Genomic DNA, 19,362 nt, shown 5'->3' with positions numbered 1-19,362 from the left:
ATATTTATTTATTGAGCCATCAGGATTCTCCTTGACATGAAAAACCCATTTGCAGCCAATGGGTTTTTTGCCAGGAGGCAGGGTAGTTAAGGTCCAGGTTTTGTTGTTATGTAAGGCTGTGATTTCAGCTTGCATGGCAGCAAGCCAATGAGAATCAGCTAATGCAGTTTTGACTGTCTTGGGCACAACATGTGAAAGAAGAAGTGCGGGGTTTAGTCTGGGTTGAACAATACCATTTTTCGAGCGTGTGGTCATTGGATGAAGGTTAAGGGGTCTGGCCAGTTCTGAAGTTGAAGCAGAGGCAGCAAAGGTATTGGGTGATGAAATTGATGAGGGAAGTTGAGAATCAACAGATGCAGATTGAGAGCGTAAGAGACCATCATCTGAAGAAGCAGAGCTCTCAAGTAGAGCAGATTGAGGTGGGTTAAGGGAGAAGAGATTGGGAGGACTGATGAGAGATGGAATATTGGAGACAAAGGTGGCAGGGGCAGATGATACAGATTTGGAGACAAAAAGATCCTGGTAGGGAAATCTGTCTTCATTAAACACTACATCTTTGCTGATGTAGATGCGACCAGACTTACTTAAGCATTTGTAGCCTTTGTGAGTAGGAGAGTAGCCCAAGAAGAGACACTCCTCGGACCGAGGTTGAATCTTATGCTAATTGTAGGGTCTGAGTAATGGAAAACAGGAGCAGCCAAAGACTTTTAGAAACTGGTAATCAAGTTCTTTGTGATGAATGAGTTTGTAGGGTGAATGATGATCAATGGATGAGGAGGGGAGCCGGTTAATAAGATAAACAGCAGTCAGAAAAGCATGATCCCAGAATTTGAGTGGTAACGAAGCATGATGAAGCATAGCCAAGCCCAGTTCAACAATATGACGATGGCGCCTTTCAACCATGCCATTTTGATGATGAGTGTACGAACAGGTAAGTCGATGAACGATGCCTTCTTTCTGTAAAAACGGGATTAAGGGACGAAACTCACCACCACCATCAGTTTGAACCGCCTTAAGTGGAGTTTGAAATTGTTTTTCAGCAAGTGCTTTGAAGTTAAGAAAGTGAGAGAGAACGTCGGACTTTCGGTGCAGAAGATAAATCCATACATATCTAGTACAAGCATCAACACACGTCAAAAAGTACAAATAACCACAACTGGAATCTAATGATGCAGGTCCCCAAACATCAAGAAAAACAAGTTCAAGTGGTTTGGAATAAACAGTGGTGGAGGTTTTAGAAGGGAGTTTATGAGATTTAGCCACACAACATGAATTACAAAAGTTGGAAATTTTATTACTGTGAGGAATGCGAATGTTACACAATTGTAGAGCTTTGATTAGTGCATCATGATGAGGATGCCCTAATCATAAATGCCACTGTTTGTAAGTATTGGAAACAACATGTTTACACTGTTTAGAAACAAAAATAGAGGGTGCAGAATTAAGAAAAGCAAGATGCTTGGAAATGCCGCCAGAGTTGGAATTATTCTTAGCAAGAATTGGATGAAAATGATAGAGACCATCTTCTCCAAGCTTGCCCTCAAGAAGAGTCTCGTTCAAATCCTGTGATTTGACAAAGCATGAATGAGGATAGAACACAAAATAGACATTATTATCTTTGACAAATTTAGAGACACTGATCAGATTTTTCGTTAAAGTAGGAACAAGTAATAGATCTTTAAGACAGAGAACTGTGGAAGGATTAAGTGGGGACCTAAACACATTAGAGTCAATTGAAGTAATAGATGTACCTTGGCCATTGGCCATGGCAAGGTGCTCAGCTCCGGTAAACTGAGCACTTTGAAGAAGATGTTGAGGATCCGGGGTGGCATGATGGGACGCACCAGAATCAGGGATCCAAGTTGTGGCAGTATTCAAAGTTGGCGTGGCTCTTGGAGCAGAGGAAGGAGCACCAGAATAGCCTTGCTAAGTGAGTGATGACGCAGGAAGAATGAACCCAGGTGGTGGCAGATAGAAACCAGAGGGAGTAGACCCAAAGGAACTACCCACGGTGTAGGGAGGCAACGAGGCTTGACCAGAAAAACCAAGCATATTTGTAGTTCCAAACTGTGGAACAGCACCAGTACGAGGAGGATAAACGGAACCTGAGCCAAAAGTAGGATAAAAGGCAAGCATTGGGGTAAACCGCTGATAACACGTGGAGGCTTCATGACCACGTTTGTGACAGATTTGACATTGAACCGGAGAACCGCGATTCTGACCACCACGGCAACCACGACCACCTTCTCTGGTCTGAGCAGAAAAATTCTGAAACGTATTAGGTTGAGGATGAGGCAGCTGAGGTTGTTGGAAGGCTAGGTTGGCATTGGGAGGCACTTGAGGAACAGGAACAGTCTGGGCAAGATTGATTGTTGCAGGTTCTTGAAGGACAGAGATCTTAGCTTGGTCTAGACGAGCTTCTTGAGCAAGAATGACGTTCTCAAGTTCTGCAGGGGAGAAGGTGTCATCCCTGCTAGCAAAGGCGGTAACTGCGGAAATTAGCGAGACATACTCAGGAGGAAGACCACCAATGATGCATTCAGCATGCTCACAGGGTGAAACAGGATTACCAATCGAAGCCAGCATTTCAATGATGGTACTAATGCGAAGGAGATATTCAGAGCACGAACGTGTCCCTTTCTTGATCGTGCGAAGTTCAAGACGCAGTTGAGCAGCTTTAACCTTGGTGAGAGAGTGAAAATGTTGAAATACAAGATCCCAAATCTGATAGGAATGCCGACTGGAGACGACGCGAGCCTGAATTGATTTAGAAAGTTTCGAAAGCAGCCAAGAAAAGAGCAAAGAATCTTTGCGGTCCCAGACAGTATACTCAGGGTTGACGGTGTTGGAGTCACGATCTTCAGCAGTCAAGTACTTGAGTGGAATCTTTGGATTAACAACGAAACGTTCGAGGTCATGGGCGCGAATCACAGCAATGACCTGTTGCTGCCAGGTCATGAAATTTTTGTCATCCAATTTGCACGTAACGGACTGAGAAAAGGTATGCAAAGCGGAATGATCAGAAGAAGAAGAGGAAGAAGCCATTGGATCAGTGTAGACAAGAAATTGCGCAACAGCAGAGGCGCGAGCGAAGAAAACCACGAGACGCGACGAACGTGCAAGGAACAGCAACGGTGAGGCGCGACAATCGCGTGAGCAACAGCAAGGGAATTCCGGGCAAGAAAATCAAGCAACGATGCGCGACAAACGCGCAATCAATGGCGAAGGGAAAGCACGATGAACGTGGGTAGCGCGAGGGTCAGAACGACGGAGACGAAGGCCAGACACGACAGATATATGGGCAGAGAAACGGAACAAACCGTGCTCACGATGATACCATATAAGAGAAAGAATTCTTAGAGAAATATTATTGAATATGAGTAAATTTGATAAAGTAATACAAGAGAGGTATCACCTACATATATAGACCTAACGGACTTAACTAACTCAAGAGTTAGTAAGTCAACAAGACTAACTAACCTAAAGGTGTTAGCAAAATACAATCAGAAAATATATTTGAATACACGTAAATAATACAACAAATAAAAGTATTTATTATCCTATTCTCTTCTCTAATAGGAGAAGACAGAGAAAGAGTCCAAGATGAGGAATAGAGAGAGAGCCCAAGAAAAGGAATGAGAAAGGGACAAAGAAGACGAGAGTTGTCGAGGGACTAAGGCTGTTCGCACTCAATAGAAAAGAAGGGACTTACGGTTGAGGGAAAAATGTGTAGAGGGGGACCCGAATGAAAAGGCAAAAATACCCTTAATGAGGTTTTTTCTGATTTTTTAAATCGTCACTCCACTTCGCCACATTACACCCACCTTGGCCACTATAATAAACCACTCTGCTCCACGGTCAATGTAGTAGCACGAAGCCACTCTGCTGTGACACACCATGATAGCGGCCGCTATTGACTACTATGTGAAATATATTAAAGCAAAACTAGGAAAAGGTCTATTGTATGAAGACAAAGGTCATACATGAATGGTGAGATACTCATGCAAATTAGGTAGGCTCTCCCACAAATAGGAAATCTACTTCTGGATATTGTGTTTTTTATTAGTGATAACTTTGTACTTCGGAAGAGTAAGAAGGAAAATATCGCAGCACGATCAAGTGTATAGGCAGAATATCAGCCACTTGTGAATTTTTATGACTCAAATAGTTGCTCAAAGAATTAAGGTTTTGGGGATGTTTGATAGATGATGCTCATTTGTGACAATCAAGTTGCCTTGCATATGGCCTCAAGTTCAGCATTCAATGAGAGGAGCAAACACATTGAGATAGTTTGTCATTTCATTAGGCAGAATATCTTATCAAGAGACATTATGACAAGCTTTGTAAACTCAAATGACCAATTAGCAGATATATTTGCTTAGTCATTATTGGGAAAAATCCAAGCCCCACATCGACTAGAGATTAGACAATTGAATAGTATATAAGTGGAAAGCAACCCTCACCTTATAAGCCGGTTTTGTAGGGTTAAGTTAGGCTTAAATCCACTATTCTAACATGGTATTAGAGCCATTTAGATCCACTTTAAAAATGGGTCACCCACCATTGATGCATGCCTCATAGGCATGAGGGGGTGTATTGGGAAAAACCCAAGTCCCGCCAATCCTAGATCATTAAAAAGGGTCACCCACCATTTATCTACGTACCAAGCCCAATAGTGTTGGACGTGAGGGGGTGTATTGGGAAAAACCCAAGTCCCACATCGACTAGAGATTAGCAATTGAATAGTATATAAGTGGAAAGCAACCCTCACCTTATAAGCCGGTTTTGTAGGGTTGAGTTAGGCTTAAATCCACTATTCTAACAGTCATTGAGAGATCCTTGGATGATTATATATGTAACAAGCTTGGGGCATATAATTTATATGTTCCAACTTAAGACTTGGTGTTAGAATTATGTAAATAGTATAAATATGTAACTATAGTAGTATCCTTGTGTCTTATGACTATCTATAATATACTCCCGTGTGTAATTGGGACAAACAGATTCACCCACCTGGTCTCTCATTTTTCTCTCTTTAAACAAGTTGTGTAGTGCAATACATGCATTTTTCCTATAGCCAATTAGTTATAGAAAAAAAAAAATGGCAACAATTAATATTCTAGAGCCACCATTCAACAAATATGCAAATTGCAGAGAATAAAAAAATAAAAGCATACTTCTACTTACTGTTAATTCAGGAAAGAGTATATCATGTTGTGGGCAGACACCCAAAACCTTCCGTATCTCATCCTACAACACAAGACAATTGCATTTTGAATGAACAGGTGTTTTTCTTAAGCAAAATTGGCATGCAAAGGCATCATAATAGAGGAAGAAATCCCAACTATCTCAGCATCTCAGCCACTATCTAACATTTGCAGCGCACCAAAAATTTATTCAGAATAATACAAAACTATGGGGGACATGAACCAAAATTCATGCAAGCAAAATGTTAGACAAGATTTGAACGCCTCACTCCTAACTCCAACAACATTTAATCACTAAACACAAGACTTAGAGCAAATGCTCAACATGAAAGGGGAAAGTAACAAAAAAATAAATTCGGAGAGGATATCCAAGTCTGGCTTGTCAATAGTGATAAACATTCTACAATTCAACATGATAAAGCCATATACAATTCAATCCTAAATACAAAACAGACAAAGACATAAGGTATGTCAAACTTCAAAACACCAAAACAAAAAGACCTAAATATTTAAACTCTAAAGTAAATAATCTTGCAAATTAAAATCATTATCAATCAAGATATTATCAACTCAACCTTTTCCAATTACATCTCCTTTTCCATTCAAATAAATAAAAATCATTTAGAGAGGGTGTTGTCCAGTTTTGAGTTGTTTGCAATAGATCTAAATCAACTTCTTCTTTGGTTCTTTGTTCTTCTGTTTCAGTGATGGCTGAGAAAAAATTCATCCTGGTAGGCCCTAATGATTTTCCCAATGTGGTGGGTCCATACTGACTTGATAGTTGGAATAAATCAACATGGGCTCAATACATTGGAGAATTCTTAAAGAACAATCAAAGTTGAATCTTATTGATGGAGGGGATCCTCTCCCAGATGAACCAAAATTTGAGGCATGGGACAATAAACATTCTCTGACCCAAAACTGTAATATCATTGGACACACAGAACAGAAGCATATTGGGAATAGTAGTGCTAGTGATAGGAAGTCCACTTTAGTTTACTGTGTTCTTATTGGAGGAAGTTTTTAATTTCATGGTTGGCAGAGGAAGAAGTAGGCTGTTGTTGCTACATCAAGTACAGAGGCAGAGTATTATGCTATGGCTTATACTACTAGTGAACTTTTATTGATAAAGCACTTTATCCAAGAAGTGCTGTGAGATAGGTCCTATGAAGCTTGCTTGTGATAATCAATCAATTTTGTAGCTTTCTTCAAGCTTAATCATTCATTACAAAACTAAACAATAGAAGGTGATTATCATTTCATTAGAGAGAAGATCCTTTCTGGCACCATCAAGACTTATTCTGTAAGTTCCAAGGATTAGATAGCAGACATCTTTACTGAGGTCTTCCAGGGTCCTAGAACTGCATACATATGTAACAAGCTGTATGCATATAATATATATGCTCCAACTTTGAGGGGGAGTGTTAGTTGTGTTTGTAATTATGTGCTGTGCTTTCCTTCAATTCTTTGATATGCTTCCATAATTTCCTTAGATAGTTTAGGTTGTTACTGATTTTAATCCCTAACCTTTGGGAAATTGATTCTGTTTCCCTTTATATATTTGTACGCACAACACAAATTCAGATTCAGATATTCGATTGACACATATACTACAGTTTATAACCAGTCATAGTCACATAAGACAGTAATTACTGAATAATCTCCTAAATTCCTCAGCACATACTATTTAGAACTACAAACATACATGAGACTATAGAACAAAAAACTTACAATATCTGATACAATGTTCTTTCCAAACACCAAAGCATCCCCAGAAGTAGGAGGAAGCAGACCAACAAGCATTGAGATTGTCGTGCTTTTCCCAGCTCCATTATGTCCTTGAAAACAGAAACAAAATCATTTAGCAACAATGTTTTGTCTATCAGTTGTAGATAAAGATAAAGCTTATTAGTGCATGTAAAACCAATAATAATAATAATAACAACAACAACAACAATGATAACAAGGGAAAAAAAAACCTTACAGAAGGAGAGTGCAATCTCTCAAAATATCCCTCGTTCAACCATTGACCAGGCATTACAAAGGGAAAAAAAAAGTACCATCCACAGTAGAAGGCAACCAATTTTAAGAAATGAGAAAGACACTATGGATCTAAAACATAACACCCAAAATTTTAAAAGGAAATTAATTAAAATCAACAATTTCTAAAAGTTTCTAGCAGTATGATTAAGTATTTCAAGGCTCCCCACGTATCTATTCCTTTATTCAGAGGAGTGCAAGCAACATTTTCTAAACACACACTTTACTAGGGTAGTCAAAATTGAGATTCTAGTTCGAGTTGGAAAAAGGTCACAGAATCGTAAAACGAAACATAAGATTCTACTAAAATTATAAAATCCAGATATGTGCAAATAAATTCTTATATATGCATCTAAAATAGTATAAATAAGGGGGAAAAAGGTCATCATGACACATGGAATACTTAATTTAAGCTTAAAGTCATAAGCATAATAAAGTCAATATGTAAACTCCGTACATAATTGAAATGACTAACAAAGGCCATGTGGTGCGCGGACTGTTCATGTACTGAATTGTTCACGTCATGAGTGAGAGACAATATTGATTTAATTATATTAGTGATTAGGAATAACGATTAGTGAATAGGTCTAGTTTGGGTTACGGGCTAAAATTATATTAAGCCCAAAACAAAAAAGAGACATGTAAATGTTTGGCCCAAAACCAAATTTCAGGAAGAAAAAAACTTGCACTGTCCCAAAAAAGTGAAAAATTGAACAGGAGCCCTAAAATTAAAAATTTGCTGCATGTAAATATTGCCGCTCCCACCGATTCCACACAGCAATTCTGCCTTACATACTTGTGAGCGGTTCTGCATGTGAATGAACACATATAGGAGGCTTGAAACCATAGAATCATATGATTCTACGAACGATACTTCATGTAGGGACACGATTTCGACTACATTGCCCTCTACTATTGGTTAAAGTTTACTGAAAATTACAAAACTAGAAGAGGGACCCACAAAAATTTGTAATTTTAATAAATTTCAACCAATAGTAGAGAGTTTGTTCAAAAAAGTGTGTTGCTAATATTTTTCTTCCTCTAATCTGTGTATCTCTCTTCACCATACTCTCTCCCTATCTCAAATTTTTCACTAGACAACGATTTTATTTTAAATTTAAAAGATCTGACTTTTTGTGTGAGTATATAGTCTCAGCCGAATTGCTACTTATTCAGCCACAACTAATTTCAGCTGGGAACAACTGTCACATGACAGCAGTCAGTTAGTTAATGTAAGTTGAAAATATGTTGCAACTATCTCGACAGCACTTAGAGCCAACAGTATTGTTACAGATATGGTGGATATATTACAGATATTGTGGATACATATATTATGGTTATTATCCTCACTATCAATTAGGGATATGATTAAATTAGTTTCCATAATATTAGAGATTAGTATCTCTATCATTTATTGTATTCTCTCTATAAATAAGATTGGTGTGTGTACAACAATCTACACAATTCCTGAATCACAACAAGTATAAATATTTGTACCTGAACTATCCGAATTGGTGCAAAGGAAGATTGTCTCAACAAGACAATAATACTCAAAGTGAGGAGAAACTGGTAATACACCAGAAGATATATTCAGATTGTTGTGAAACTAGGAAACAAATTATCAGCATGGTGTGGCGATTCCTAGGGATGGTAAGTAAACTCATATCCGTAGATAATATCCGAACCCGCCCTGACTTAGACGGGGAATATCCAGTTTGATCGGACATAGGTATAGATACGAGTAATATCCGATTTATTGAATTAGGCACAAGAACGGGGATGGGTATATACATATCCGCCCCATACCCATACCCGCTTTAAATTTCTAGAAACTTGCCATTTACGTAATTCTTACTCTACTTTAAATTTATTTCAAATGAAACTTAATTAATCTAATTTTGTAATTGTTACTCTATATTGAAATTTATTTATTTTTTTACCAATAAAAAAAAGAATAATTAATTTTTGAGTAGATATAGGACAAGTACGGGTATATCCGAAGGAGACGGGAATGGGGATGCAAATTTCATACCTAACAAATATTGGGATAGGGATGGGTATAAGGTACAAGAAAAGGGATACTAAAACCCGTACCCACCCCATCCCACCCTATTGCCATCCCTAGCGATCCCTGAGCTACCACCAACATATCCTTGAAAATGGCTTGGGCAACCACCACAGCAACAAAAGAGTATTTCTACCAGAATTGGCAGCACATGGGAGTGGCATGCCAGCAGGAAAATTACGAGACAGTAAGGCACCATTGTCAGAAGGACCCAATGCATCAGGTGGGGAAGAGACCGTGTAATGTTTACTTGTAATGTTTACTTACTATGACAGAATCTATGAGGACATTCTTCTTCCATTCAATGCAAGTTTCGTGAGCCAAAAGTAGTGACTCAATTTCATCAATAGAGCAGGAATCTATTCAACTATTGACAACGGGCACAAACGATTATATCATATCTAGTTAATACCAATTTAGTATTTATTCACTAGTCTTTTCTTTCTTCCCTCTATACCTAAAAGCTAAAACCCTATAATTTCAACAGTGATTATGTAAAAGAAAAAAAAAACTGCACTGACCTAGAAGAGCAAGAATCTGGTTTTCATACAGTGTCAGCTGTAACGAATTAACAGCACAGCAATACCCTTTTTTCGTAGCATATACTTTATGCAAATTCCTGATTTGAATGCACCTGAAAATTAATAAATAAAAAAATTAGAAAGAGACAATGTAACATATGCCAAATTGATGCACTTGAATTGTATACCATATACCTGCCATCAAGCTCCTGTTGTTTCATGTCTAAGCTTATTGCTTCTATAGCAGGTCTAAAAGTATATTCCCCTGAAAGATTCCCTTCCGACTCAGAATTCTTACCAGAAATTTTAACTTTAATACCGGAGGAACAATGTTTTACAATTTTTTTCTTCCTCCAGAAATCCTTTTGGAAAATAAAGCTCCATGGGTATCTCTGTCCATACTCCCTTGGAAGAACCTTCAAGATAACCAGAGTTTGAATGGTTTATCATTCACAAGACAAAATGAAAAGAGAATGCTTTAATCCCTATCACTTTAAATGGTTTTGTTTGGTTATGCTTTGCGCCCTGCCTTAATGAATATTGATTTATGGTTTAAAACTGGTTTTTGGTTTAAAACCAAACTAGATTTAAAACCGATTTTTAACAACAAAAAAATGGTTTTAAAACCAGTTTCAAAACTGGTTGTTGGTAAAAAAAAAAAAAAAAAAAAAAAAAGTTTAAGACTGGCTTAAAAACATTTTTTTTGTTCAAAACTGGTTTTTTTGGTTTAAAAGTAGTTTTTGTTTTTAAGATTGGTTTTTGTTTTAAACTTGTAAGTAGCTAAGGGTTGAAAGGGAGTTCATCTAGACAAATGCAGGCTTCCAGCTAGGAGGTAAGAAGGAACACTGTTGAGTGATATGCTTCCGATCTAGTCCAATTATTCAGTCAAATTTAGAGGATATATTCAGATAACCAAAGCCATACCTTATCAAAATAAAGTCCAATTGCACAATATAGCAGTGTATCAAGTATCATCATCAGAAGACATGCAAAAAAGTTCACTCCAGATGATTCCTGAAAGATAAATATCTTAGAAATTTCCAGTAAAAGGAAAAAATAGGTCGAAATGGTAATGTCAAATGCCTTATCATAGAAACTCACCCGCCATATGTTACTCCAACGAAGTCCAACATGAGCACGCTCATAATCAGCAAAGTTGATCGAACCCAAAGCGAAGGCAGTAGGTGAAAGTAAAGAAGCAATAACTTTCAAGATCCTGAGATAGACAACATCAAATGAATAAAATCTAAACTGAAATATGAAAAATTGGACTTAAAAGTAGCAGTTATTAGAAGGACAAGCACTCACATTGAAACTCCCTCGTCATTGACAGTGTAGTAAGGAAAAAAGGCTCCAAAAAAAGACAGAGTTCCAACGGCTACAGCTGTTTTAGCCCGGTTGAAAAATGTTGATATAAAGAAAGAGAGCATGATTGCACTAAGCCCAAAAACAAAAAAGTACGCAAACACCAATGTCTTATCACTATACTTGAATAAATTATCCATGGTGCAAGCTGTAAGGATCCCAGAAGAAATTGCAAACTGTAAAGATCAAATTATTAAAAAAAATGAGAAAATAATAATTTCTTGATATAGAAATGGTGAGAATAAAATCAACACAGCATCAGTCATACAACAATTTCCATGTTACATCACGATTTAAGATGGGAGAAGAAATAGAGGAATTGAGTTCCTACACAATTTAATGGAGAACTCGAGCATTTTCTTGTACTTTATATCCCACCAGCAATGATGGCAATAAACTAACAACTTAAAGTAGTTAGATTTTCGAGAGGCAATAAATTATTACTTCTTTCTCCAAAAATATTCATTATAATTTATTAGAAACAGACGGGACTTAACACTAAAAAGCTAGTTCAAGGGAGGAGGATTACCCAAAGTCTTACAAGGGTTGCTTTAGCCATATTCTTAGCTGATATGGAACATTTTAACACATTCCCTTGGGTCTAGGATTAGACATTTCGAGCATGAAATTTGCAAGACGACTCAACATCAACCAGTGTCCTAAAACCAAAACTACATACACTCTACTCAAGGTTATCAAAAATCGGTTATAACCCCGTTATAACGGAAAAACGGAACGGTTTTGGCTTCTACCGCCATTCGCCAGCCGTTATTTGAAGCTTTATGGCGGTTTCCGCCATTTCCGATATGGCGGCCGCCATTGTCATGGCGCCGTGAAGGTGTATAACGGGCATGGCGGTCATGGCGTTTTTTTTTATAAAAAAAACCTATTTTTGGGCTTCAAACAGGCCCAAATGGAGTGAGCCCTAGGTTAGTTGTCTCCGCGTCTCATCTCTTTTCACCCTCACAGTCAGTCGTGACTCTTTGCGTAGAGGAGCTCATGCCCTAAGTATCTCCGGTGACCAACGTTCCTGAAACGCAGCAGTACTCCGGCCACCTGAAACGCAGCGACTGCGGCAGCCCAACACTCCGGCCACCTGAAACGCAGTGACAGCGGCAACCACGAAGTGCGAACAGCACTTACGGAAGTCGAAACTGCCCCTAACTACCTCCGTTCACCACCCCTTCGTCCCCTTTCTGGCCGGCGACCTGAACCGTGGTGGCCCAGTACTCCGGCGAGCAACTCCGGCGAACCTAGGTTTTTTTTTTCAGTTTTAATCCTACTATTTTTCTTTCCAGTTTTAATCTTCCTAAAACCTTTTTTTTTCAGTTTTAAATTTTAATCCAGTTTTAAAACCCCACACCAAATCCCTTCCAGTTTTAGTCCTCTTTTTATTTTTTCAGTTTTAAATTTTAATCCTCTTTTTAATTTTTCCTACTCCTTTGAGTGCCTATTTTATTACTGTTCTTTTTCTTAATTTTAGGACAATGTCTAGCAATCCAATTCCAAGCCAAAGTGAAGCATCCTCAAACTCTGTTAAGAGAACAGACATAGGATGGAAACATTGTCAACCTACCAAAGAGAATGATACCAATGAAACTATCTGCAATTATTGTAAAAAAATCATGAAAGGAGGAATTACAAGAGCAAAGCAACATTTAATGGGAAAGAAGGGAAATGTTGCACCTTGTCAAAGTGTTCCACAAGAGGTTAAAGATGAGTTGTGGGCACTTGAGAAAAATAAGAAGATGAAAGAAAGTGAGTCATGTCAAAGAGTAATGGAAGATGTGACTCTTGGTAGTGAAGATACATTGGAGGGAGATTTAAGAGAATTAGAAGTTGAGACACTTGGGGCCAATGAAAGGAAGAAGGTTGCTATGAAAAAGGGGCCTATTGACCTTTTTTGTAAACGTCCGGAAACAGCAATTGCAAAAAACAAGAAGGAGAAATTGAAGCAAATAAGTATAAGGGAGAGTTGTGACAAGGAAGCTACAGCAAGGGTCCACCAATATATAGCCCGGTTTTGGTATCAAGCTGGACTATCTTTTAATATGATCAAATTGGAGAGCTTTCATGACATGGTTGCAGCTATTGGGTCTTTTGGACCACATTTGCGACCTCCATCTTATCATGATATAAGAGTTCCACTTCTCCAAAAAGAGATGGAGCATACTGAAAAATTGATGAAGAGTCAAAAGGAACATTGGGCTAGTTTTGGATGTTCCATCATGTCAGATGCTTGGACAGACAAGAAGCAAAGATGCATTATTAATTTTTTGGTGAACTCTTCTGTAGGGACAATGTTCATTAAATCTGTTGATGGGTCTAATTTTGTGAAGACCGGAGAAAAGCTATTTGAATTACTAGACTCTATTGTAGAGGATATTGGGGAGGAAAAAGTTGTCCAAGTTATCACGGACAATGGGAGCCCATTGCATAGATTTAATGTTGGAGGATATTGGGAAGCTTCCAAATATCAAGAAAACAATTCAACGGGCAATTTCTCTTGTTGGCTTCATTTATAGCCATTCAAGCACCCTAAGTTTGTTAAGGTTTTATACAAACAAAAGGGAGCTAGTGAGACATGCGGTGACTCGATTTGCAACATCTTTTCTTTCTTTGGAAAGAATCCACCAAGAAAAATCAAATTTAAGAAAGATGTTTGTTTCGGATGAGTGGAATTCAAACAAATTATCAAAGGAAGCAAAAGGAAGAGAAGTATGTAAAACTGTTTTGATGCCTTCTTTTTGGAGGAATGTAGTGTACATACTTAAAGTCATGGCACCTCTTGTAAAAGTACTCAAACTTGTTGATAGTGAGAAAAAGCCAGCTATGGGCTATATATATGAAGCTATGGATAAGGCAAAGGAGGCTATTATGAAGTCTTTCAATAACAATGAGACTAAATATAAAGCCGTGTTTGAAATTGTTGATAGAAGATGGGATGTTCAGCTTCATCGCCCATTACATGCAGCTGGTCATTTTTTGAATCCAGAGATGTATTATGACAACCCTCAAATGGAATTTGATAGTGAGATTATAAGAGGGTTTTATGCAAGCATGAATAAGTTGGTAGGAGATTTGCAAGTGGAGCAAAAAATCATGATGGAGCTACACACTTATAAAGTTGCAGGAGAATTGTTTGGGACTGAACTTGCTATAGCAATGAGGAAAAAGGTTTCACCGGGTTAGAAACTAAACCTTGAGTTTTAAACTTCTATTCTACTAATTGTTCCATATTTAACACACTTTCTTTTGACTTTATAGCTCAATGGTGGAGACTTTATGGTTCATCAACCCCCAATTTACAACAACTAGCCATAAAGATATTGAGCTTGACTTGTAGTTCATCCGGTTGTGAACGTAATTGGAGCGTCTTTGAGCAAGTAATTAATTTGCTTTTGAAGAGTCTTATTAGTTCCAAATATTTTAAAATGTTTACTTAATTATTTAATTTAATGTTGCAGATTCATACTAAGAGAAGAAATAGGCTTGATCATAAAAAATTACATGACTTGGTCTATGTTAAGTATAATCAAGCACTCATGCGAAGATACAACCTTAAGGATGAAGTTGATCCCATTAGCCTTAATGATATTGATGAATGTAATGAATGGCTGGTTGGAGAGATGGATGGGGATGATGATGATGAAGTTGAAGCTCTAGATGAGAGGGTTTTTGGTGGAAATGATCCACTTACTTGGAATCAAGTTTATGATGCTTCAGGGGTTGGAGAGCCTCTAATGTATACTAGGCGTAACAAAAGGAAGCAACCTTCAAGTGGGGAACGAGCATCATCTAAAAAAGCCAAAGGAGTGTCTTCTTCAACTAGGAAAGGAAAAGGAAAAGTTGTTGAAGTTGTTGAAGAAGATTCAGAAGATATTAGTGAGGAGTTAGAGGAAGAATTTCCAAATATTAACTTTGACAATTCAGAAGGTGAAGAAGTTGAAGGCTATGCCCCTTTGGCATTCAATGAAGAGAATGATTACATTGAGGAAGAGGAGGAGAATGATGATGATGAGGAGGATGATTAGATTAGTAAAATGCTTCTTGTACTCTTGTTTTTCTATGTTTTTTGTTGTGTTTTAATCAATTATGTTATGAGACAATGAATTATGGTATTATTGTTATGATATTTAAGTATTTAAGTTGATATTACGTTGGTTTTAATTTAGTTTTGTTGCTTGTTATTTATTGTTTTGCTATTTTTTTTGTATATAATATATATAAATATATATATATATATTTTTTTTTTGTCCGCCATGACGTCCGCCATAGGCCGCCATGGCATCCGCCATAGAGTTATAAAGGATTTCTGGCCTCACCGCCATAGACCGTTATTCGCCATCGATAACCTTGACTCTACTACTATATTAGAAATGGATTGGGCCTAATCAAAGCTTAAAAGGTAGCTCAAAGGGCTAGGATTACCTAAGTCTTATAAGGACTATTTGGCCATATTCCAAACTGATCAAACATTCTAACAATTTATTCATTAATCATGCAATCCAAGTAGTACAAGCTGATTGAGTAGCTTCTTTGCTAATATATTTTTTTATCACAAGTACAAAAGGTCCCCTTAAATATACAAAAAAGAGAGAAAGATAGTGAGAGAGAATAAAGAATAGAACATGGAAATGTGATCCAGACATAGAAAAAGATACAAACAAGGATTCTCCCCAACCACTCATCCTTCCAATTCTTGAAAGGTAAACCATTCCCCAGTCACGGAGAAAGCAAAAAAAATAACAGAAGGGTATATAAGCACAATGAAATTCCAAGCACTGACATGAGTGGCGTCGACCCCAAGCAAGACATCCCATCATTTCCGATGATCTACAAGCTTCATTTTAGTGACAAACAAACAACACCACAACCATTTAGCCCCTAAGGTGTTATTCTTGGAAAACAGATTCCCTAGGCCTAAACCATATTCTTTCACAGGCTTGCAACATAACTCCCAAATGAAAATACAACAACGAAGATAAAGTTAAATCCCACATTTTTCACAATAAAACCATTTCAGAAAAATTTAAGAACACACACATTCAGGAGCTAGGGGAATCAAGCTTGAATACCAAGAATTCAACCAATGCTTATAACTCATGAAATTCAAGCTCAACATCGAGCTAAAGCTTATTATAGTATTAAAAGATCAACAATTAATTAGAACAGGTTTACAAATATAATCATTATAATTTGGGTCAAAGGGCAAGCCTTGGAGCAACAGTAAGGTTGCTACTGATGTGGTGATTACGGGTTCAATTTCTGGAAACAGCCTCCCTGCTTGCAGGAGTTAAGAGTTTAAGACTATGTATATCTACCCTCCCCAAACGCCACTAGGTAGGAACCTCATGGACTAAGTCACCCTTTATTATAGTTATTAAAATATGCCTATCAGCCTTTTTTTAAATAAAAAAATGTTAAAATATTATAATAATTAGATAATTTTTTGGGAAGAAAAAAAAACAAAATGCAATTTTACTACTTTTAAGGTAAGATTAAGTAACTTCAGGAAAAGAAACCTTTGTGTGTTGTGTGTGTAATCTGCAAGATTCTTCAAACCCACCCTTATGGTGCATTTGGGTAATCAACTTAATTAAGCACTTATTCAACAAGCCCTTTTCACATGAGAGCTTATGTCATAAATTTTACAATGAAAAACATTAAAATAAGTTAAAAATAATAGCTTATTCATGTGTTACATTTCTTGTCATATTTCCATGTGTTTGGGTAGATTTTATGAATTTTTTCTATTGTTTTAGCTTAATTCCAATTTACAATGTTGGGTATGTTTTTGTTAAAGAAACAAACATTCTTCAGACTTTCACCATTGAGGCTTGGATCAAGAGGAATTGAACTGATCATAACTTGGGTTTCTGTAATGTTATGAGGTGATCTTGGTGCTTATAGAAAGATTGAACAAAGATCTAAACTTTTATGAAGAGAATCAGATCCAATTTAGCTTGGATTTTAAAGGAAATTAGGCCTGAAGGTAAAGTTGATGTTCTATCTAAACAATCTAATATAGGTGCAGTGTTTTTAGCATATCTTGGGTTGTATCTGAATCAAAACAACACAAGACCAATGCCTAAATTTCAAGGATAAATTTATCTACAATTTTGGTGGACTCCCACAGCCTGGTCGTGACAATGACAACAAACGTGACATGTGCTGCAGTGCTCTGTTTCTGTGATTTATCTTTTTTGGTTGAGCTTGGAATCTTTTTGTACCCCAAATATAAAAAGACCTTTTAGGGATTGTTCAAAGAACGAAACCCTTAGAGGTGACACCTCTAAACTCGGGATTGGAATCGGGATTCTTCTTTTCTCCCTCCTCTTTTTGGAGATTGTGGGTTTGTATGTTCCTCTCTTTTTTCTTTTTTTCTTTTTTTTACTTTCTCCATGACTATGCCTAAGTATTCATTCTTTTTATAGGATTGGGGTCTAGCCCTTTATGACTATTGAATGTTATAATTGAATTATTTTGTGTTTTATTGAGTTCTCCTCTTCTTTCTCTATCAATTTTCTTTATACAAAGCATTTGATCATTGTTTTTCATAATATAGGGTACCTAGCAAAGATCTGAAAGGTGAATCTAATCGTTAGAACCATAGTAAAAAGGCTTGGCCTTTAAATCATGAAAGTGAGGTTAATTCTTCAAGAAATCAATGAATTAACAAAAAGAAAAATGGGTTTTGTTAAACATAACCATCACAAAAGTAAGGGTATCACAAAAGTAAGGGTCAATTCAATTTGTCACACCTCCATGTCTTGAAAGGGAATGAAAGTTACCTTGAGTTAATTCACCTTCAAAGAGAACTAATAAGAACACTTTGGTAAGGAAATTAATCCAGCAAGCTTCATTGTGTAAACCCTCAATTTTGGAAGTTTTCTCATATTTGATTTTCCCTCATTCTTGATATTCTTTCTCTATTATAATTTTTTTTACCCCTTATTTAATTCTCAATATTATCTCTTCTAATCAAACAATATTCTCATTTTATCTTCTTGAATTACGATAAATTGGAAATCATAAAACTGTTGCTTCAATAACTTATTAATTGACAACAATTGTACACTTCTAGTTTTCCCATGTCACCTACTTTATAAGATTCCCCGAGAAACTTGGTAAAATAAGTTAAAAAGAACTTATAGGAGTCATAAGTCATTTTCCTAAAGCACAAAGAAGTTCGATAGAATCTCTTCCAAAGGCCCCTTAACTGATATCCAAGTTTGGCCCAATTAAGCCTCATATCTCAATTAAGGCCCCTTAACTGGAATCCAAATTTAGTCATTTCAATAAAACTTAAAACCCAGGCTTTAATATAATTTCCACTTCATAATTTTAATTAACATCTAGTTCTACCTTATTTCTCTTGTTAGAATTTTTAGTGTTAAGCAACTTTTTAATAGGGCATGCCAAGGACCAACACTCCTAATGAAGCTTCTAGATGTAGGCCATAAAGTGTATTATATTATCCCGAACACTAGCCTTTATACAAGATCCCTTTTGTTCTTGATGAGTTGACAATGACTCAAGTTGGATAAACTTCTCAACATGCATTTGCCGGAGAAAAAAATAAGGTGATAAAATGAATAAAACTTTAATCATCAATTAAATTAATTCCAATTTCTTTGAAACCCCAAATGAGAAAACACCTAATGAAAACCATGAGTCAGAGAGCTCACTAAGAGAAAAGTGGAGAAGAACAATGACAGAAAGTTAAAATATCATTCAAAATGCAGAAAATTTAAGTATGAGAAGCCAAATCACTAAACAGATATTGAGAAGAATTGAAACCTGCATCTCTGACTTGGTGGAATATCTCATTTACATTGTGTTTCATTGAAAGAAAAGGTGGGGGAAGGGAGGGATTTTTATAACAACCCTCGTTTGGTTCAACATTTTGGAGGGGAAAGGACCAAAATCCTCTTCTTTAAACCAAACAATGCATTAGGGTAGTAAAGTTTCAAGTTCAATTCTCATCCTGACTGATACCAAGAATGTATAAAAGTAAACAAAATAAAAGGCAAAAGAAGAAAAAGCTAGCATATGGAATAACAATAGATTTACCTGCAAAGCATATGTGATAAACCAAGAAAGATGAAATATGCCATCTTTCAGGCCCATCATATAGAGTCCCTCTTTAATCTTCTGTTCC

General features: G+C 36.8%; 2 protein-coding genes across 5 annotated transcripts in view; one reads left to right on the top strand and one right to left on the bottom strand.

Annotated features, from left to right (window-relative positions):
- ABCA1 (ATP-binding cassette A1) overlaps nt 1-19,362 on the bottom strand; it is a 54,469-nt gene that overhangs the window by 28,474 nt on the left and 6,633 nt on the right. For 2 of the 3 annotated variants that reach the window (XM_029270948.2, XM_020356691.3), the window contains exons 8-15: nt 19,275-19,361; nt 11,142-11,374; nt 10,935-11,049; nt 10,758-10,847; nt 10,029-10,249; nt 9,834-9,946; nt 6,939-7,045; nt 5,188-5,250 (exon numbers count right to left, since the gene is read on the bottom strand). In XM_029270948.2, coding sequence (XP_029126781.1) covers nt 5,188-5,250; nt 6,939-7,045; nt 9,834-9,946; nt 10,029-10,249; nt 10,758-10,847; nt 10,935-11,049; nt 11,142-11,374; nt 19,275-19,361 — 1,029 coding nt within the window. Of the gene's footprint in view, nt 1-5,187; nt 5,251-6,938; nt 7,046-9,833; nt 9,947-10,028; nt 10,250-10,757; nt 10,848-10,934; nt 11,050-11,141; nt 11,375-19,274; nt 19,362 lie in introns of those variants that run through there. The other variant, XM_083077226.1, reaches the window with a different exon arrangement.
- On the top strand, nt 11,889-15,368 carry LOC109796864 (uncharacterized). 2 transcript variants are annotated; one of them, XM_083077227.1, is made up of 4 exons: nt 11,889-12,455; nt 12,682-14,385; nt 14,466-14,584; nt 14,666-15,368. In XM_083077227.1, the coding sequence occupies exons 2-4, from the start codon at nt 13,620-13,622 to the stop codon at nt 15,230-15,232; spliced, it is 1,452 nt and encodes a 483-aa protein (XP_082933353.1). In that variant the 5' UTR covers nt 11,889-12,455; nt 12,682-13,619; the 3' UTR covers nt 15,233-15,368. The 2 variants fall into 2 exon arrangements, with proteins under 2 accessions (XP_082933353.1, XP_020212282.2); XM_020356693.3 differs by having other exon boundaries at nt 11,889-14,385.

The sequence above is a fragment of the Cajanus cajan genome, chromosome 6 (assembly GCF_000230855.2).
Source record: "Cajanus cajan strain Asha chromosome 6, NIPB_CcT2T_4, whole genome shotgun sequence".
Lineage (NCBI taxonomy): Eukaryota > Viridiplantae > Streptophyta > Magnoliopsida > Fabales > Fabaceae > Cajanus > Cajanus cajan.
This window is presented reverse-complemented; position numbering and strand designations above follow the sequence as displayed.

Bases quoted from the DNA above. Each gene is read 5' to 3' on its own strand.
- LOC109796864 (XM_083077227.1), top strand. From the start codon at position 13,620: ATGGGAGCCCATTGCATAGATTTAATGTTGGAGGATATTGGGAAGCTT. The intron at 14,386-14,465 runs GTTAGAAACTAA...TTGACTTTATAG, and splicing joins GAGGAAAAAGGTTTCACCGG to CTCAATGGTGGAGACTTTAT. The intron at 14,585-14,665 runs GTAATTAATTTG...TTAATGTTGCAG, and splicing joins ATTGGAGCGTCTTTGAGCAA to ATTCATACTAAGAGAAGAAA.